General features: G+C 23.5%; 2 protein-coding genes across 2 annotated transcripts; one reads left to right on the top strand and one right to left on the bottom strand.

Moving 5' to 3' along the window:
- Positions 1-10,355: 10,355 nt before the first annotated feature.
- OCT59_011695 (uncharacterized protein) lies at positions 10,356-11,689 on the bottom strand (the record flags this gene model as incomplete). Its single annotated transcript, XM_066133946.1, has 4 exons — positions 10,356-10,378; positions 10,463-10,873; positions 11,309-11,420; positions 11,498-11,689. 4 exons carry the CDS (start codon positions 11,687-11,689, stop codon positions 10,356-10,358), a joined length of 738 nt encoding a protein of 245 aa, XP_065989259.1.
- An 8,727-nt stretch (positions 11,690-20,416) lies between these two features.
- OCT59_011694 (uncharacterized protein) lies at positions 20,417-21,885 on the top strand (the record flags this gene model as incomplete). Its single annotated transcript, XM_066133945.1, has 2 exons — positions 20,417-20,673; positions 20,751-21,885. The coding sequence occupies 2 exons, from the start codon at positions 20,417-20,419 to the stop codon at positions 21,883-21,885; spliced, it is 1,392 nt and encodes a 463-aa protein (XP_065989258.1).
- Positions 21,886-23,392: the final 1,507 nt, after the last annotated feature.

Below are 23,392 nucleotides of genomic sequence, written 5' to 3'. Positions count from 1 at the left end.
TGCTCTGTGCGCTTTGCCAAACTCATCATCTTCTGCAATACATTAACATCATAAAGTCTATAATAAGGTATCCATTCTAATGCATTTTTCACCTCATAATAAGTATGTGCTGATAGCTGAGTATCTTGAATGAATTTATCAATATCATTATTTCCACTAGTCCAATTTTGGAAATTTCGTTGAAAATGTATTGAATTACATACTTTATTACATTTTTCACATATATCATTCAACTACCATATAGTTCTTAGTTTCTGGATCTTGAGTTATTCCATAAACTATATGAGATTTCGCAATCTACAATATATTAAAGTTTAGAAATATTAGTAAAAATAAAATATTCAATCATTTGTTTCTTAAAGCAACTTTTTTTTTCGCAAAATGGCATAGTAGTACAATGTGATTAATTTATATTATAATTTACAAAAAAAAAATGAAACGTTTGATAAATTTATTATACCTTATCTATATATTTTGATGTAATCCCTATAAAAAAAAAATTCTTTAAAATGTACTTAAAATATACTTATGTATTTTTTAAAATATACTTAAAATATACTTATATGTTTTAAAATATACCTAAAATATACTTAACATTTTAAAATATACTTAAAATATACTTAAAATTGCAATTTTAAGTATATTTAAAGTATAAAATTTTGCACTTAAATTATACTTAAATTATATTTAAATTGCAATTAAGTATATTTTAAATGTAATTTAAGTATAAAATTTTATACTTTAAATATACTTAAAATTGCAATTTTAAGTATATTATAAGTACATTTAAAAATTTTAAGTATATTTTAGATATATTTTAAAATATTTAAGTACATTTTAAGTATATTTTAAAGAATTTTTTTTTCATAGGGAATACTTGCTGGGTTATTTAAAATTTTCAGAATTACAAACATATTTTGATTATTTCTTATCCAATTTTGATTTTTATTATCCCAACTACTGTCATACTCCCAAAATCTATAATCATCATTAATTATACATCCATCAATCCAATTTGCTCTGTACACTTTGCCGCCAAAATCATCATCTCCTGCAATATATTTAACATCATAAAGTCTATTATAAGGTATCCATTCTAACAACTTTCTTGCATCATCATGAACTGATAGCTGAGTATCTTGAATGAATTTATTAATATCATTACTACCACTAGTCCAATTTTGGAAATTTCGTTGAAAATGTATTGAATTACATACTTTATTACATTTTTCACATATATCACTCAACTACCATATAGTTCTTAGTTTCTGGATCTTGAGTTATTCCATGAACTTCATGAGATACCGCAATCTACAATATATTAAAGTTAGAAATATTGGTAAAAATAAAATATTCAACCATTTGTTTCTTAAAACAACTTTTTTTTCACAAAATGGCATATTACAATGTCAAAAAAAATGAAACTTTGGATAAATTTATAATACCTTATTTATAAATTCTAACGTAATACTTGATGGATTTTTTAAAATTTTCAGAATTACAAACATATTTTGACCTTTTCTTTCCCAATTTTCATCATTCCATTCATTCATGCATCCATCAATCCAATTTGCTCTGTACACTTTGCCAAACTCATCATCTTCTGCAATATATTTAACATCATAAAGTCTATCATAAGGTATCCATTCTAATGCATTTCCTACCCAATAATGATTATGGTCTGATAGCTGAGTATTTTGAATAAATTTATTGATATCATTATTACCACTAGTCCAATTATTAAAATTTTGTTTAAACCGTATTGCGTTACATTCATAATCACAATCACATGACTTAATCTTCTTTTTAAAAATTTTGATAAAGGAATCCATTAAGGTTGCTTGTCTAAACCTCTTCAAAATCCTACAATTAGTTTCATCAAAATTTTACTATAGATTTATTATAGTTTCGGCAGAGTTTTGGCAGTTTCGGCATTTATAATAAGTTTTGGCAGTTTCACCATTCTCCAAAGTTTCGCCAGTTTTTTAATATAACTTTAATATAGTTTCGGCAGAATTTCGCTTTTCGGCGAAACGCCATCTTGCCTAAACCCCTAGGTTTCGGCAAGCAACCTTAGAATCCATTGAGTGTTTTCTCAACTAAAATCAATACATATAAAAGGCAGAAATTAAAAAAAAATTTCCAGTAGTAGTAAGAAAAAAATAATTTCGCCTGATACTGGAAGAATACTTATGCATAATTACGTACTGCTGATCAGCCATAATGTGGGCTGAATTTTTACAACCGATTATTGCTGATCATTTTTAATTTAAACGCTGTAATGCCGTAGTAAATTTATTAATTGTGGGGCGCAGTATTATATTTAGAATTAGTATATAAATTTTAGTAATTTAGAATTGTATAATGTTACAAATTTAATGTCTAAGATGACGCTAAACTAGAAAATATGTGATTTGGGGATTTTACAGAATGGATAATTTAGGGATCTTACAGAAGGGATAATTTATGAATATTACATATTCTGGAAGTGTAAAAATTGAAAAGATACAAACTGTAAAAAGGTGAAATTGACAGGGGATTTTATTTTTTACAGAGAGGATTTATTATAAGGTTGTTATAGTATATAAAAAGGGGTGATATTTGACCGAGTGGAAAACGATACGAATTTTGTGGATGTGTTTACTAAACCAAGCATATTATTGTATTTATTTATATTACTAATAAAGTATTATTTTGTTAAGGCTAAGGTGGCAGCGTGATCTATCACGGGCTTAGACTTTACAACGCACTTGATAGAATTGAAATAACACGATTGTTAAGAAAATTGGGGAATGTAATTATTCCAAAGCCATAAATTAGATACATAGACAGAGCATTTTTTTTAATTTATATCAGTCAATTATATATTGAAGTAAGAACAATACTTATGCTGTTATGCATAATTACGTATTTCTGATCTACCATGTAACGATTGTAACGTGGGCTGAGAATTCTATAAAAAATTCGGCCGATCATTTTTAATTTTAACGCACGTGAATTCTTATTTATAGAATTAAATAATTGGGAAACTTTTTGAGTTAAAACATGATGTATTCATTTTGAAGACATAATTTAGGTATAGATGAAGCATTTCTAGGTTATTTATGCCATATATTATTTGTTTATAAAGTTATAAGCTAATTATCGTTATCTAAAACTTAATACTGTAATAAATATCAGTCAATGATGTATTTAACTATGAAAGAAACCATCATGTGGAAATAACTTTTACTTCTAACTTTCTGAAAACTTAAGAACAGAAAATTGAATTGAAAGAAGCAGAATCCTATCTAATCAAAGGTCAAAAAAAAATTATTACAATTACCAATGAGATCCTAGCCTATTACATAATTCTTTTCCTTGGCTTGACAATGAAAATTTGGTGGAGTTGTTTTTATCCCTAGTTCCTCATGCAGCCAAGGGATGCAACCAAATACTAATTGATCTAATCGAAGAAGCAAGTAGCAACCGTATTCCTATATTGGGAGTAAAAAAAGCCGTTAATCCAATTATTGGCTCAGCAATACTTTGGAATATAGATATAACCTGGACAATTTCCAAATAAAAAGTGCTTAAATTTTGTCAGAAGAAACACGTCAAAATTTGAAGTACTACTACTAAGCAGAGTTATAAATATTACTCTTGTTGGTTGATTTTGAATTGTAGAAATAATGTTCAAAATATGAAATCGTTCAACTCTCTTAAATGACAAACAAATTAAAGTTATTCTGCGTCCCAAACATTAGTATACTTTTTCAAACCCTTAGTTTATTAATATGGAGTATTCATCGTGTGGTTTATCCGTTTATGACCAGTCTTCCAGTTAACTTTATAACATGTAAAATTAGGGCAATGACATATATTAGCTAATATTTTAGGGGTGGGGGAGTAAAAGATAATCTTAGGTCACATAATATAAACCATGTGAAATGGTTGTGATTGGTCATAACATCTTACTATTAAATTAATATTAGCTAATATATATCACTGCCCTTATTGTAACCTTGTTGCGTAAATATTGAAATACAATAGTATATTATGATTTTTATTCAAAATTTGAGATCATGAAGCCAAAAATTACATTAAATGAACATAATCATGTATACGGAACATTACAATTTTTTATATAATAAAATTAAGACTTTTTTTTTATATTCACGCTATATTGAAAGTTGAAAATTTTTGATTCGTTAGTGTATTAAATTGGAAGCGACGAAAAGAATAAGGTTAAAAGAAACTTGTCATTTAAAATACTTTTCGCCCGCTTGTTCTCTATATTTTGACTATATAAAGGAACAAATATTGAATGCAATATTTGTTGTAAATATATTATAAATTTAATATCATTAATACATAGTAGTTATTCAGCACTTCAGGAGCCCGGGATCAATCAGTCAAATTTGATTTACCAAATAAGTGATTTATCTAGGATACATGATTTTAATTGCTTAGTATATGATTTTTTTTTCTAACACACGAATTATCAAAATAAAATAAAAAAGATATTAAAGTCAAATAATTTTATTTTTCAAGACAATTTAGTTCCTAACAATTCCATATTACTATATTATTATCCATAAGATCGAAAGAATTAATATAAAGAGTTGTCAAGCTACACTTAAAAGTAAAATTATTGTAATTTATAGTTTAGAAGTTTTCAAAATATATAAAATGTGAATTTTATCAATTAACAACGACCTCTTTAAAAGTGATAAGCGAAAGGTTTTCCCAAAGACTAATATTAGACCAAAACACACTTTACAGAGAAATTACCAACTGGCTTTTGTAAATTAAGAGGTAATATAGTAAGTACATAATACAGTAATACACATACCGGTAATATATGTACTTTGTACAGTATGTACAGCAGTGTATTTTATTAAATTATACATATATAAGGATAATTTTTTACAGTCATTAGATGTTGTTGCATTATGAGTAACCACTAGTATTTAATCTATTTAATCTCTCAACAAATTCGTGGTGTATTGACAACAATAGCAGAATATCAACTGATTCTCTTTTTCAATCGAACTATCGGAAATAAACACCCCAAAATGCAAAGTAGAACGTTCAACAAATTTGTCACGTTAAGATTTATAATTATGGAATATGTCAAATTTAATCGAAATTTAATAATAATAATAAATTTGGAAAAAAATAAAATAAAGTAAAATAGGTCATCATTTAAAAAAAAAACCAATTAAAAAATCGAAATTAATTGTTACCTAAATTTTTTGCCAATTTTTTTTTGTAGAAAAAATTTGTCGATTAATCATAAATATAACTAAAAAATTAAATTTGATTTCATCATAAAGAACGTAATTACAAAAATATCTGCTAAAATTAATTTTAAATTCTTCTCTTTCATTATCCTAAAAAAAAAGAAAAAAAGAAATAAAAAAAGTCATTGATTTTTTGATTGCAAAAAAATTCATCATGTTAATTGATATAGTTTTGAGATCTAGACGAAAATCAAGTTAGAACAGGTTTTTCATACAAACAATAGGACCCAGAAATATATATATAGGGGTCAGGTGATGAAAAAAATTTTTTACTATGAGCTGTACGCATGTTTTCAGGGCCGGAATTATGATAATGTCAGTCGGTTACTATAATAGGAAATAAAATTCTGACTGAAATTATCAAAAATTATCTAAAAAAGGTAAGATTTTCATGATTTTTTTAGTTCAAAATACGCAAACTCAAACCTGACCCTTTTATATATATTTCTGGGTCCTCAAACAATGCAGGAATTTATTTTAATTTTTGGTTAATTCCTATAAAGTAAACCTTTTCCTAAAATGCCTTACTATCGAAATGATCTTACCGATAATACCTACGTATAATTAATCAAAATGGAAGTTTTTTTTTTAACTTTAATTAAAACTTAAAATTCGATAATTCAAATAATGAATGAGTATAGTAAATTATTTTCAAACTGAATCCTGTTTCCCAAAACAAGTGTATATTAGGGCTGTTAGTATATGAAAAATACTACTACTTCATTGGATATGGTGAAGGTGTGGTATTAAGACTTTTGTTTATTTTCAAACTTCAGTTTTACTTTGGTTTTGATTGTATGTTCTCTATCATATAATTAATACGTTCACCACTAAAAAAAAAATAAAAAAAAAAGGTACAACCCCATTGCGAAACAGTTTTTCATCAGAGTTCAACTTACTTCTCAGGCCATACACCAATTCAAGTAAATTGAACGTTATATTCAACCCTATCCACTCGAATGTCTTGACATACTTAACAATATTTTTCGTCTACTTGATCTATAATTCTCAATTTTACTAATTATTTATTTTATAATTTACTTTTTAGGTTGCATAATGAACTGAAATTGGGATGTATTATAAAATGGATATTTATAAGCGTTTTTTTTATGCAATAGAAATAAGGGAATACTTGTGTAATAATAATAATGTGTCATACATGTGTATTATTTTTTATAACCGGAAAACATAGTTAGGTCAAACTAAGAAAAATAATAAAAATTAGAAATAAACTACATTATCCTAACAAACTCCAATTTTGTGTTTAAAAAAAGACTTTTAATCTATTTAACAATAAGAAAAAATTGCAAAATCAAAAATGAATAATAGTAAAAAACCTGAAAAGTAAAATAAAGGATAAAAAAAAACCAATAAAAAAAATTTTGAACCAAAGAAATAATATTGAACTTTTAAAAACCAAAAACAAAAAAAAATGATTAGAAAATATTTATTTTGGTATTGAACTAAAATACTGAAAATAAAAAAAATGATTAATAAAATTTTTTTGATATTAGACAAAAACTATTGAAAGAAAACCGAAGAATAAAAAATACTAATAAAAAATAATTTCAGTCTTTGAAGAATCGGTAAAAAAAAAAAAGATAAACAGCAGCTGCGGCTGATTACATTATCCCAAGAGGCTAGTAATGGAGGTTTTGCATTACATCATTTTTTATAGTTAAGACCCGCTTGATCAGCAAGTCATGCATGTTGTTCATCTAATCCAATGAAATTTTTTTTTTATTTTTTTCGTTTTTTTTTTCTAACCGATCTAATTTTTTCGGCTCCCCCTTTTTTAAATTTTTTTTTCTTGTACCAATAATTCTTTTTCATAACAATATATCACTATAATTAATTTTTATGGGGAATTTTTTTTTTCATGACAATAGATCGTTATTATTAATTTTTCTGGAAATTTGTTTTTTCATATTAATTAGTGAGATAATTTTTTTCTATAACAATAGATTGCTATAATGAATTTCTTTAAGATATGGTAACAATATATAAGTGTGTTATTATTACTCTCTTACTTGATGGCAAGTATCATCCTCGACGGGTTACGCCTAGTCATTCCTTAAAAAAAATAAATAAATAAATAAATATGCATATCTCTGAACGTTACCTCCATAACATAAGAAATGAATTTCTCACGTTAGAGATATTTCCTGTTAATGATCTTACTGTATCACTACTCACTAATATCAACGCTGACTTATTCTTCATCCTATTCTTACATTCATCATTTTTTAAATTCATAGAAGCCATTTAGAATAAGAAGCTTTTATAGTAACTATTTTGATTTATAATGACAAATTTGATGACTATTCATTATAAATTTTTTTTAACATTTTCCGGCAGTTAAGTTTACTAAAAAAAAATTAAAAAATTTTAATGGTAAACTTGCTGATAAACTAGTTTATTTGCGTTATTAATCAATTAAATTGAGAAGAACTAAATACGTATGTGTTCGACACAAAGTCGCAAACAAGTAGTTAAAGATAAATATTGTGGTTCTTGTCATTCAAAAAATAATGAAGAAAAATTTGAAAGATGTTTTGAGTGCAAGCAAATAAATACAGAGAAGGATTAAGTGTCAAACTTGTAATTCAAAAAGATTTAAACAAAATCTCGATAATTGGACTAATGTAACAATGATATTAGTAAGTTCATTGAAAATATTATTTTAAAATAAAAATATATTTCGCACGTAGGAAGTAAATTTCGCTTGTCATATAATGTTCAATTAATGATCTCTTTGTTGAAGACCTAGTTTTTCACCATCTGATGTAAACTAGGATGTTGACTTAGTATAGGATAATATGAAATTTTTGCTTGCTTCAGAATAGATATAATTTGACTCCAGCATTCTTACTGCATAAACCATCAGCATTACTTTTGAGCAAATTGAGGGAAAACACTTCTCAAATATATATATATATAAAGCATTAAGTAATAACATATTGAAAACTTGCTATGAATATGCATAAAGTATTTTTTTTGAATACATTGCTATAGTAATCCAATAATTTGCAATTTACAACTAAAATGTATTATTTGTTCTATTCCATGTTGTTTGAAAAATTCTTTTATTACGAATTTACAATAATATCATACTTCACTAACCATTAGATTTTACACTTTTTATCCATTTTAAAGCATTTGGATTATTATCATTCATATTAAGAATATAACTTGCACAAATTTTATTTATAAATATTCTTCTTTTTCAGCAGTAACAGCAACTATTCCCAGATTAATATTTAGATCAATTTTATTCAACTGGCTCAAAAAAATCTTGTTGTAAATTGAAACTAATTTAAATCGTCATTATAAATGAATGAATATTTTGTATTTCTTTTCACCTAGTATTTTATTATATGAAAAAATTAAAATATTTTTAAATCTTATTTGGCGACCCAAAGGTTCTGAAATGATTAGAATATTTAATCATTTTACCTTTTGATATTAAATTAAATTAAATACCTTTTTAAAATAATTTGTATAAACCGGCACCTACAAGATTTTTTTTTGTGACAGTCTTGAAAAATCAAAATCATTGTATGAATTAAAAACTAATAAAAATGTATCGTAAAGAAAGGGGGAAGGAAAAACATAAAATAAATTAAATTACGTTGTTATAAAAATATGATACTATAATACTATAAACATACTATAAATAGACTATCACAAAATAGTAGTACTAAGGTAATAAAATCCTTTCAAAAATAAGATAATAAATTATTAGATTACCTGTGTGTGGAACAACATTTCAGTAGTTTGATTTAAATTATTATAAAGATTACGTAAAGATGATGTAAGTTTATCAGCAACGGAAGATCCACTTGTGAACCTATGTAAAAGTAAAACATGATGGAATTGTACTGGAAAAACCTTAAGTAAAAACAAAAATATGAATAATTGTTGGTTATCAATTATTTCTTAAAATATGTTTACGTTTCAAATCATAAAATCATTTTGATTGGTTCGAATAATTCTAGCAATCAGTGGCGCTTGAAAATCAGGGTGGAAATTTTATCAGGTGTTCTTTAATACTTATTGCTTCCTTTACTTCTATTGTTATTATAATTGTATACTTCATTATATTTTCAATTTACTATTTATCCAGTGGAAAAGATTTTTGTTAGATCAACATCTTTGTTTTATTATTATTAGTTGTTACATTATTTGTATTATCTCTATTTCTCTATAGAGAAAGTCTAATAAATGATTATTTTTATGGATATTATTCCAAAAAACTTGTATATATGATCAACTAACAATAAAATTTTTTGTAAAATATAAATTAAAAAGTCATATTTTGTGCAAATACCTTTTACATAATCAATTATCAAATGTGAAGGATTAAGATTATTAAAAAGATTTATTTAAAATTAGCTTATAAGACAAAAATAACCTTCTGAATTGAATAGGCAAATGTAAAATTAATTGCTTTTTTGTCACTTAGACATGCTGAATAACTTCCATATACATCTTTATTAGGAAATGTTAATATGATCTGAATAAAAAAATTCTAAATAACTACTGAAATAATTTTACAAATGCTGTAAGCAAAAAAGCTTTAAAAAATTTGTATTTCACAATTTGACCATTAGACTGCCTGTCATTACTTTTTATAAAGTTAGAGTAATTATGTATAATTATGTATAATGTTGTTTTAATAATATAATTTCTTAAATTGATAAAGAATATTTTTGCAGGTTTTAAATATAATATTAAGAATAAAAGTTAACAATATAAATAAAATACAATTAGCTATTGAAATAATGAATATAAAAAAAATTTTTATTTTAAATTTTATATTTTAGAATTATTTTATAATTTATATTTAATATTTGGGAAAGTTAAAAAAAAATTTATTTTATCACAAACTAAGAAATTTGTAAAATATTTACTACTCTAGCCTTAGTGTTTAAATAATTCTGAAAAAAGAGAATACATATATGAATAAAAGAATAAAATATAAAAAAAGGAATTATTTAAATTACAAACTAAAAATATCACATAAAAAAAACTATAAATTCTTATAAAAAGACAAATAATTATTACTAGTTATTTTTTATCTGTTTTAATATCTAAATAATTAAATAAATAAAATTAATTTCACATAACTGAAATAATTTGCAAAATTATTTCTTTTTATGTACTATATTACATACCTAATGACTTCAAATTAACTATACAATCATCTAAATCTTTATTTACTAGCATTTCATTTAATTTTACACTAGCTTGTGAATCTTCACTTTCTTCATTCACTTTTCCACTAGTAGATTGACTTGAATAATAAGCTTGCAAATCTCTATTTTTAAGAGTTTCATTCAACTGTTTACTAGTAAAATCAAGTAAGCGACTTGTATAATATGCTTGTGGATGAGACTCAGTAGCAAGATTATTGTTATGCTCAATTGGTGCATTTATAAATTCCATAATATTGCATTTTAATTCTTCATTAATATCTTCAACTTTCACATTAGATGGAAGAAAAATCCAATCACTAATAATATTTAACACTTCTTCAGAAGATGGCCTTTTTAATGGGGTTTCATCCCAACACTTTTTCATCAAATCTACATAACATTGTGGAGCATTTTCAATAATTTCAGGACGTTCACCTTCACAAATACTTAAACTAAGTTGAAAATCATGTGCTCTATTATTAAATGGTGGTACCCCAGATGTAAATTCCCACATAATCATAGAAAAACTATATATATCACTAGCTGGAGTATAAGAATTGCCTCTTAAAACTTCTGGTGCCATAAATGGTATAACACCATAAATATCATATTTTTTCAAAAATGATCTTATAGATTTACATAATCCTAAATCACTAATATAAACTTTTCTTTCATTATGATTTAAAATATTGCCATCATGAAAATCACAATGAATAAGATTTTGTCTATGTATACCATTAAGTCCAGAAATAATTCCAAATAACATATATAATTTTTTATTCCAACCACTTTTGATTATTATTGTTAAGTTTCCTCTTAAATTACCCTTGTTTGCATAATCCATTACTGCCATATATTTCAAAGTATCTGGATCTTTTGTAAACCCATAAAAATAAATAATATCATTTGAATCTAAACAACTTACGTGATATTCCCACTATAAAAAAGTTGATAATATATTAGTACAAATTAATTATGATTCAAATTAAAAAAATAAATAAAATATTATCATACTTCATTTAAAAATTCATTCAAATTTTCACTTAAATTATTATGACATTTAAGAATTACTTTATTATCTTCATTATTATAAAACCAATTAGCTTTGTATATAGTACCAAATCCTCCTTTATCAAGATATTCAATATTTTCAAATTTATCATAAGGAATCCATTTTAAATTTTTTTCCGAAATAAAATTATCCATAATTGCATTTCCACTTTTTCCATATCTATATAGATTTAAGCAATTAAAATTATTATTGAAGTTTATATTAAAAATTACACTAAAATTTAAGATTAAAATCAACACTTACTCTAAAATTTAAATAGAAATTTAAATATAATATATGTCTTATGTCTTAGTTTTTGTATAAATGTAAATAATAATAACTTATAATTCACAACTTACTAACTAAATTAACGGAAATTTATATGAATAGAATTCAATTAACAAATAAATATTTATAAAATAAATAAACAATAGTAACAACAAATCACTTACAAGCTATATTATTAAATAATTTTTATAAGTAAAAAGTTAGTATAAATATTATAACAATAAGTAATAATAGATTAAACAAATAATTACTCCCTATATTACAAAATATTTTTTTAAGAATTTAGTTAGTTTAAATTATATGAAAATATTATAACAATAATATAGAATTAAATAAATAACTTACTCTCAATATTATTGAATAATTTTTTAAATAAAAACTTTAGTTAGTTTAATTATATGCAAATATTATAACAATAAATAATAACAGAATTAAATAAATAACTTATAACTTACGATCTATTTAATTAAAGAATTCAGTTAATTTAAATTATATATAAATATTATAGCAATAAGTAACAATAGAATTAAACAAATAAATACTTCCTATATTATTAAATAATTTTTTAAGTAAAGAATTTAATTAGTTTAAATTATATGCAAATATTATAACGATAAGCGATAGAAATAAATAAATAACTTACTCCCTATATTATTAAATAATTTTTAAACAAATAATTTAGTTAGTTTAAATTATATGAAAATATTATAACAATAAATAATAATAGAACTAAATAAATAACTTACTCCCTATATTATTAAATAAATTTTTAAACAAAGAATTTAGTTAGTTTAATTATATGCAAATATTATAATAATAAGTAATTATAGAATTAATTAAATAACTTACTCCCTATATTATTAAATATTTTTTATTTAGTTAGTTTAAATTATATGCAAATATTATGACAATAAATAATAATAGAATTAAATAAATAAATACTTCCTATATTAATAAATAATTTTTTAAGTAAAGAATTTAATTAGTTTAAATTATATGCAAATATTATAATGATAAGTGATAGAAATAAATAAATAACTTACTCCCTGTATTATTAAATAATTTTTAAACAAATAATTTAGTTAGTTTAAATTATATGAAAATATTATAACAATAAATAATAATAGAACTAAATAAATAACTTACTCCCTATATTATTAAATAAATTTTTAAACAAAGAATTTAGTTAGTTTAAATTATATGCAAACATTATAACAATAAGTAATAATGTAATTAAAAAAATAACTTACTCCCTATATTATTAAATAAATTTTTAAACAAGAAATTAGTTTAATAGTTTAAATTATATGCAATTAATGCAAATATTATAATAATAAGTAATAATAGAATTAATTAAATAACTTACTCTCTAAATTATTAAATAATTTTTTAAATAAAGAAATTAGTTAGTTTAAATTATATGCAAATATTATAACAATAAGTGACAATAGAATTAAATAAATAACTTACTCTCTAAATTATTAAATAATTTTTAAATAAAGAATTTAGTTTTAAATTATATGTAAATGTCATATCAATAAGTAATAACGGAATTAAATAAATAACTTATAACTTACTATCTATTAAATAAATAATTTAGTTAGTTTAAATTATATGTAAATATTATAACAGGCCCTATAAATAATAAGTGTCCGGAAATTGTCCAGAAATTGTCTGGAAAATTTGTCTAAAAGTACCTGGACATTTTCTAGACATTTTCTGGACAGAAATTGATCCAAAACACGCTCATTTCTGGACATTCATTTTTGTCCGGAATTTGTCTGGAAATTGACCTGAAATATTTTTTCATAAAATTTGTTACAAAAAGATGATCAACAAGTGATCATCATTATAATTGCTTTAACCTAAAATTTTATATCATCTTTTCCGGACATTTATTTTTTATAAGGAAGAAGTATTAATAGAAACAAATAAATATCTTACTCCCTATATTATTAAAATAATTTTTTAAATAAAAAATTTAGTTAGTTTAAGTTATATGTAAATATTATAACAATAAGTAATAATAGGCAGAATTAAATAAATAACTTACTCCCTATAAAATAATTTTTTAAATAAAGAATTTAGTTAGTTTAAATTATATGTAAATATTATAACAACAAGTAATAATAGAATTGAATAAATAACTTATAACTTACGATCTATATAAATAAAGAATTTAGTTAGTTTAAATTATATAAATAATAGAAATATAAAAATCTATAACTTAAACCCTAGTATTATTAATTAATTATTAGTTAAAAATAAATATAATATAAAGTATTTACTGTAAATTAAATATATCACTTACAATCTAGTTGTTTAATTAAAAATATAATTAGTTGAATTATAATAAAATATTAAACAAATAAATATGATATTGTAACTTACCGTCTGTAATACAATTAATTATTAAATAGTTAATTAAAAAAAGAATTTAGTTATTGAATATTATGTAAAATAAACAAAATAAAGAATTAAAAGTTTAAATAACTAATAACTTACTGACTATAGTATTTTAATCATTAAATGAATTATTTAATTACATGGAATGTAATAAAAATGATAAGTAATTCCATTATTATTCGATTATAAGATAACCTATTAACTTACGAGCTATATTTGTATATTATATAAGGTATTATTATAGATAGCATTTAAATGTATTTACAAATAAAAATTTAATATTTTAGCATATTTAATATACCTTTAAATTCCTTGGTAGTACTTTTTTCAAATTCTTTAAAGCCACTTTCTTTGAATTCCTTAGAGTCATTTCCTCCAAATTCTTTAGTACTACTTCTTTCAAATAATTCAATATTACCAGAAACTAGTTTTATTACATTAAAAATTTGTTTGAAATATTAGAATTCTAATTGTATTAAATGTTTATATTATATATATGATTATTACCTTTATCATTACTAAGAGCCATTACTATATAATTATATCAAAATTCTTTCTGACTGGAAAAGATAATGCAAATATCTTTTTTTTTCTTTTTTTTATTATTAGACGCCTTTATGGCTTTATTAGTATAGGAATATATTGGCAATAATATTTATGCAAAATGAATTATACTCAAAAGCGTTGATCATATAAGTACAAACATTGTATGTACAACAAACAAATTTTGTCAATCATCAAGCCTCATTGTTGCACAGAAAAAATCATAAAGAAGAATTTTTTAATATGTAATATATTATATTATTATGTACTTGTACATGTACATGTACATGAACATGAACATGAACATGAACATGTACAGAGAAAGTGAACATTCACTATGGAAACTTTTTGCGCTGAGTTTAACTGTGCTGCTCAAAAAGAATGTTAACTTGACAGATCATGAAATAGTATCATTTTTTATTAAAATGTGAAAAAAAAAATTTTTTTTTTTAATCAAAAACGTCAAAAATTTGACGTTTTTGTAATTGAAAAATCAAAAAAAAATTGATTTTTTTTTAATCAAAACGTCAGACTTAACATTTTTGTGATTGAAAAATCAAAAATAATTGATTTTTTTAATCAACCTGACGTTTCTGTGATTAAAAAATCAAAAAAAAATACAAAAAAAATCAAAAAAAATGATTTTTTTAATCAAAAACGTCAGACTTGACGTTTTTGTGATTAAAAAATCAAAAAAAAAATGATTTTTTTTAATCAAAAGTCTGATGATTTTGTAATTAAAATCAATTTTTATTAGCTAAAAACGTCAGACTTGACGTTTTTGTTATTAAAAATCAAGGAAAATGACTTTTATTAGCTAAAAACGTCAGACTTGACGTTTTTGTTATTAAAAATCAAGGAAAATGATTTTTATTAGCTAAGAACGTCAGACTTAACGTTTTTGTTATTAAAAATCAAGAAAATTTGATTTTTATTAGCTAAGAACATCAGACTTAACGTTTTTGTTATTAAAAATCGAGGAAAAATGATTTTTATTAGCTAAGAATGTCAGACTTGACGTTTTTGTTATTAAAAATCGAGGAAAAATGATTTTTATTAGCTAAAAACGTCAGACTTGACGTTTTTGTTATTAAAATCAAGGAAAAATGATTTTTATTAGCTAAAAACGTCAGACTTGACATTTTTGTTATTAAAAATCAAGGAAAAATGATTTTTATTAGCTGAAAACGTATGACTTGACGTTTTTGTTATTAAAAATCAAGGAAAATAATTTTTATAAGCTAAAAACGTCAGACTTGACGTTTTTGTTATTAAAATCAAGGAAAATTATTTTTATTAGCTAAAAACGTCAGACTTGACGTTTTTGTTATTAAAAATCAAGGGAAAATGATTTTTATTAGCTAAAAACGTCAGACTTGACGTTTTTGTTATTAAAAATCAAGGAAAAATGATTTTTATTAGCTAAGAACGTCAGACTTGACGTTTTTGTTAGCTAAAAATCAAAAAAAAATAGTGTACTTTTGTAAAAGTATACTAATAAATTAATAAAAGATTTTTTTATAAACAATAGATTGTGTTTAGTGAGATTTATAAAAAAATTTAATGAGACTTTTTTTTAATAATAGTTTGGTATAAAAAAATTTTCTAGGATTTTTTTTTTAATAATATAATGGTATAGTACAATAGATAGATATAATAAAATTTTCTGGGATTTATTTTAATAACAATGGGTATGATAACATTTTTAGTGATTTTTTTTTAATATTAAACAATAGATTGGTATCATAGTACAATAGATTTATTTAATAAGATTTTTGTGATTTTTTTAATAACAATAAATTGGTAATAACAATCATTAACTTATTAAGTTAATAATTGTTTTTTAGTAAAATTTTTTCCAGTAATACTAATACTACTAATAGGTAATAGATAACTTAATAAACTTTTATAAAATAGATTAAGATATATAAAAAAAATTTGAGATTTTTTTAACAATAGATTGGTATAGTTCAATGAATAGATATAAAAAAATTTTCTGAATTTTTTTTTTAATAATAGATTGATATAAATATATTTTCTGAACTTTTTTTTTAACAATAGAGTCATTAGATCAATATAAAAAATTTTTTGATAACAACAGATTGGTATGTTATAACTTATAATGGATAGATATAAAGAATTTTCTAAGATTTTTTATTAATACAATAGATCAGTTTCTGGAATTTTTTATGACAAATTAATTGGTATAGTACAAAAGATACTAGGTATAAAATTTCTTGGGATTTATTTTAACAACAATAGGTATGATAAAATTTTTGGTGACTTTTTTTTAATAACAATAGATTGGTAATAGACAATTATTACTGCGACTAGTAATTATTGAAAACCAATATGATTTGCCAATTCATTATTAATGTTTTTGCAACATTTTTTATTGTTACCAATCTATTGTTATTAAAATAAAACACAAAAAATTTTATTAAATCAATCCATTGTACTATACCATCCATTGTACTATGATACCAATCTATTATTGTTATTAAAAAAAAATCTCATTGAATTTTTTTATAAATCTCACTAACACAATCTATTGTTATAAAAAAATCTTTTATTAATTTATTAGTATACTTTCAAAAATAAACTCACTCACTATATCCAAAAGTACACTAGTTTCCTGTAAAATTATTAATTATCAAGAGAACAAACTGTTTTAAACAGTTTGTATTTTCGAATTCATTAATTAGCTATCACGTTTTTAGTTTTTCTACAATTACGGTAATAACGAAACTTTAAGATAGATTATTTATTATTCACGTAAAAATTTGATTGAAGGTAGAAAAAATAAATCTAAAAAAGAACAATATAATTATGTCAAAGAAGAATTCATAGAAATTCTTAAATCCAACATTAAAAAAATCCTTAAAATATAATTTTAAAATATAATTTGTTGAATTAATTATTCGTCGGTAACGATCACTCTTGATTAAATTCAGTTAATTAGAAAGTTGTAATGATGACTTTTTGGGCCAATGGACAATTGAACAATTGGATAATTGAACTATTGGACTTTGATAAGTACAAATCCAAATTTTATTGGATAAATTGTCACATACTATTACTAGTTATTCTAAATAGTCATATATAACAATTTAGTTTGAAGATTTAGAAGAATCAAAATAATTAACTAATTATTTTTATTTACAAAAATTATCAAGCTTGAAATAAAATTGTTGGATTAATAATATTAATGAATTAACTCAAAAGTACTGGAACTATAAGAATTCAATCGGACTTGGAATGGACTATCTCCAATTAGTCCAAGCCCAATAGTCCAGATTTTTTTCAATTGGACTCCCATAACTTTCCAAAAAAAAGTTCATTATATCGGGCATTTACTGTTAGTAAAGATTAGATAATATTATTTAAATTGTGATTATATGAATAGAAATGAGACAAAGAACACACATGCTTGTGAGGATTTTCAAGAGTGGATTAACCGCTAAAGGAATGTGGCTTTGATATTCAAATGAAAATCATGACATAAGACTTAACGCCTTTAGCAGATCATTTTCATTTTAAATGATCGTAATAATCATTTGAAAATAATATTTAAAGCGGCAGTATTCTCCTTCCTTCTACAAATCGTAGATGTTAATAATGTGTGAGTAAAATTGGTCGTTGAATCACTTGAGATTTTGATATGAGATATAACTTGCCTAATATTCTCCTATGCGTAGACTATAAACTAATTAAAATTTATTTATTATTATTTATTATTAGGCTGCTATTGCTGTGGAAGTACTGGCAAAACGTATGGGGATAGCTGTCACTGTATCGCGAGATTTGGTGAAGGCGCCATAAGTAATAAAGAAGCTTGTGAAAATTGCTACAAATGCTATGCTCATTGTAATTGTGGTAAGTAATAATTCTCAAATTTTTCAATTTCTATATGTTATTGTTATTATCATCAAAAATCTCAAAGTGATTCAATGACCTGAATTATGGCACATTTACATTAAAAACTATTATAACGTGTACGGTATAGAGTTTGGAATCGATTAAGGTTAATCGATTGATTAATCGACTAAGACTGTTAATCGATTAAGGTATCTCAAAAATCGGTTAATCGATTAAAATTATCATCCCATAATTCTGGTCAAATTATCTAATGCGGCCCAGAGCTGTGAATTTTTGGTCACGTGTTCTCCGAACTTGGAAGAATTTGTATTAATTTTTTAATGATAATAATAATAAATAAGACTTTCCTATAACTAAATGTATGATCAAAAACAATTTGGTGCAATCTGCGGTCAAAAAAAAAAATTGTTAATATTTTAATATTAATCGATTATTAATCGATTAGGGCCCTTAGTTAATCGATTATTAATCGATTAAGGTTTTTTTGGTCGGTTCCAACCTCTAGTACGGTAACGTAATTTTATCATCGATCGAATACAAAGTAATGTAAAACAATGAGCTGCTTTAGAATTTTAAAATACCTTTTTAAAGTCTTCCATTTTTGTTCTCCTGATTCTTATGTATATAGAATGGATTAAACCAATTTGTTGGTTCATAACGTTAATAAATGAAATTATTGGAACTTGTATCAAAAATATACATTAATCCATTATAAATTTATAGTCCAAAATATTGTAGAAGCAAATTTAAATTAATATATAATAGTCCGGTCGTTTGAAATACTGTTACAATCAAAAAGTAGTATACTAACTTGGTTATTAAAATCTTGAGACATTTTAACATTGTCTAATTAAATGATATACATTTTTTATATAACGCCAGATAGAAAAATTTTATGAATAAACACATGATTATTATAAAATTTTCCCACTGAATTTTTTAGATTTATAATTTATTATATTTTCTATAAATAATGATGCGTAAATTTAATTATTACGGTTTCAAAATTAGTCGATACGAATAAAATAAAAAATGAAATTTTATAATCTCGTGGAAATAAGAAAATTCTCTTGTATTTTTTTTTTCCTTAGACGGAGGATGTACAATTACCACTACTACCTAAAAATCTAATTTTGGATTTAAAACTCGTTTACTTTATTTAAAGAATATTCACGTTACATAATATTTACGATATTTCAAAAAATTACGAACTTGCCAAAAGAATTGATTGGTTACTTAAAAATCAATTTAAATAAATTTAATGTAAAATTATTTCTGAAATTTTTTTCATTAATTCCGTATTGATTATTTTGTATTTTATTCAAAAAGATTTTACTCGATACTATCAAAAAATTCTTTATTTGTCGACACTTATGGGCGAAGGATAATACCAAATTTTATGTCATATTATTTCAATTTGTATTATTAGTAATACTATAAACTTATTAGTTAGTTATTACTGCACTGAAACTTATAAATATCTTGAACATGTTACAATTATCTTTTTTATACTCTTTATGATTTTCATTATTTTAACGCTTAAACGCAATAAACCAAAAATTTATTCATACGCAGTAACGAGATAAATATATATTCTTTGTTACACATGAATTACACGAAGATGCAGCAGGTTTAACCATATTTATTTTTAGTCCATAATATAATGTTATGTTGCACAGAGTACAATGAAAATTATATAAGGTCTAACATTTACGTATTTGGATTAATACTTTTTCTTTTCGCTAACGTTAAAAAATTTATAAAAAATGGATGATAATAAACTTTTACCAAAATTATCACAAAATTTACTCCAAATATTAAATGATGAAGAATATTATGATATTACTATTGAAGTTGGTAATGACCCTTACGTAAAAGTCTTTCGTGCTCACATGGTTATTTTACATTATCGTTCTCCTTACTTGCGAAGAATTTTGTCAACTAATAAAAAGAAAAATGATGGTACTTTGGCACATATTAAATTATCAAACATTTTACCAGAAATTTTTCAAATAATTTTAAGGTAATTAATTTTTAAAGACGATTAAATAAATTTTATTTTAATAATATTTTAATTTAAGAATATTTTCTTTATTTCAGGTATATATACGGTGGAAAACTTTCTTTGAACGAATATGATACTTTAGACTTAATTAAAGTTTTAGTTGCTGCTAGCGAACTTAATCTTCAAGAATTAATCACATATCTACAATTTTATTTGATTGAAAATAAAACAAATTGGATGGAACAAAATTTTAATTTGATATATCAAACAAGCTATGAGAATGATTCTTTCTTGGAACTTCAAAAATATTGTACTGATTTAATTTCTAAAGGACCAGATAAGATATTTAATTCTTTAAATTTTTCTTCAATCCCAGAAAAACTTTTAGTTACAATTATTCAAAGTGATAATCGTCAAATAAGTGAAATTCAAATTTGGGAATATGTTCTTGAATGGGGACTTGCTCAAAATCTCGACCTTCCCTCTGATCTTACAAACTTTTCAAAAAATGATTTCAAAAGTTTAAAGAATACTTTACAAGGATGTATTCCATTTATTAAATTTTATAAGTTAACTTCTAAAGAATTTTTAGAAAAAGTATTACCTTATGAAAAAATATTTCCCAAAAATTTATATAAAGATTTATTAAAAGCTTTTTTAAGTCTTTCAGATCCTAATAGCAAACCAGTTGATAAATCGGAATATGATGAAAATGAGAGAACTATTGATTCAGAAATTATAACTTATCAACATATTGAATTAATCTCAAAATGGATCGATAGATTAGAAATCACGGACAAGTTGGCTTCTTCGTATAAATTTAAATTATTATTTCGCGCATCTCGTGACGGACATTCAGCAAATAAATTTCATTTAATTTGCGATAATAAACCTCGCACAGTAACAATTATTAAAGTGAAAGATAGTAACGAAATTCTTGGAGGGTATAATCCAATTGAATATCGATCTGATGGATATTATGAAACTACTAAAGATAGTTTTATATTTTCTTTTACCAATGATAGAATTGACAATTATGTTTTAAGCCGCGTAGTGAATGAAAAATTTGCTATATATAATTGGTCTTTATCTGGTCCATCATTTGGTGGAGGTGATCTTATTATATGGGATTATATATGTTGTTCTAGTACAAAAAAATATTATGAAAAATCGATTAGAACTGATAATTTCTTTAATATAGAAGAATGTGAAGTGTTTCAAATTGTATAGGAAAATTAATAGCGATGAGTTTTTTTTGAATTACTACTACTCATTTTAATTAAAATATAATTATTAATAAAGCTTAGAAAATTACTATGTTCTATTGATGTTATATTCTAATCAATTGATTATATATATGTATATTTATTCATTAGAATAATCTTGTTAAATTAAAAAGAATAGCTTCAGCAATACAGCGACAATAAAATAGATAAACTTACTTTTTCATATTTACCAAAAAAATCGTATTTAGAATTTAAATAAAGCTAAAAAAAAATAAAAATAAAATATATTCAGGAAAGTAAAATCGTCTGAAAAACTTATTCTTTTTACGGTAAACAAAATTTTTCTCCACCATAATATAAATTCTCGTGATTGAATATTTTCGAAAATTTATTTTGAAGACTAAACAAACTAAATTTACCGTAAAGGATAATCTTAAAATTTTTCTGTATGTCGTTTCTTTTCAATTTAATTACAGGAATATCGGTCATGAAAGATTAAATGAGTTTCAATTCCGATAAATAAAACTGGAGGTCTAAAACATCTTTTTTCCATAGGGTTACGCTGATTGGCTAAAATTTATCAATTATCATTGATGGGATAATTCAAGCACTACAAGCAACCAAGTAAGTCATATGGATCATAACCATCTCGTCCAAAAATTTGAAAATATGAAAAAAGAGACATCACCAGAATTCTGGATAGAAATCTTCCCATACCTAACAGATAAACTCCGGCACATTTTCGCATTATTCTTGCCTAATTTATTGTTACACAGTCGGAGACTCATCAACATTTGAAGGTTTGTGTAATCTACAAAGAGAGCATTTTGAATTACCGCTGGAGATATTTCTTTTGCTTGTTGCATAGTTTTCTTTATTTATTACGACTCTTTGAAGGACAATATGATAATTAAGTAAGCGAAGAGTGTTTGCTCAAAATATAATCGTGATCTTTATTTAAATTGGTCGTAATGATTGAGTATCACTATGTTATCCCATTGAGGAGTCGCTTGAGAACCCCTTAGAAAAAGTATTTTATATAAAGAGTTAATGCGGAATCTAAATACGTGCTACTAATAACAAGATTTCATGTCTGCCTGTCTGCCCATTAACTAATTTATACTTAATAAATTTTTATTATTTAACTTGAATGCCAAACTTAAGATTGGGTTCTTATGAAAGTATACGTTAATTTGAATCTGTTCTAATTGATGAAATTTACTTTCAAATTATAAGTTAACATTAGGTATCCTTTATGACTATAAGCCGTACCAAATTTATATAGCACAAATAGGGAAGTTAAAATTTGCTGATGCGAAACTTTTATGTCATTGTTTAAACGAATAACATAATAAATTGGAGACATGAAATGTAAATACTGTACAACTAACTCACGTCAAATGTGTAAGAAATTTCTCTTCTAGGCCACTTTTTAATAATAATGTGGGTCTGTGATTCATGCCATGTTTGTTTTGGAGCCTATAACAAGTAGTATAATGATAACCAGACCC

This window comes from Rhizophagus irregularis, chromosome 2, assembly GCF_026210795.1.
Source record: "Rhizophagus irregularis chromosome 2, complete sequence".
Lineage (NCBI taxonomy): Eukaryota > Fungi > Glomeromycota > Glomeromycetes > Glomerales > Glomeraceae > Rhizophagus > Rhizophagus irregularis.
This window is presented reverse-complemented; position numbering and strand designations above follow the sequence as displayed.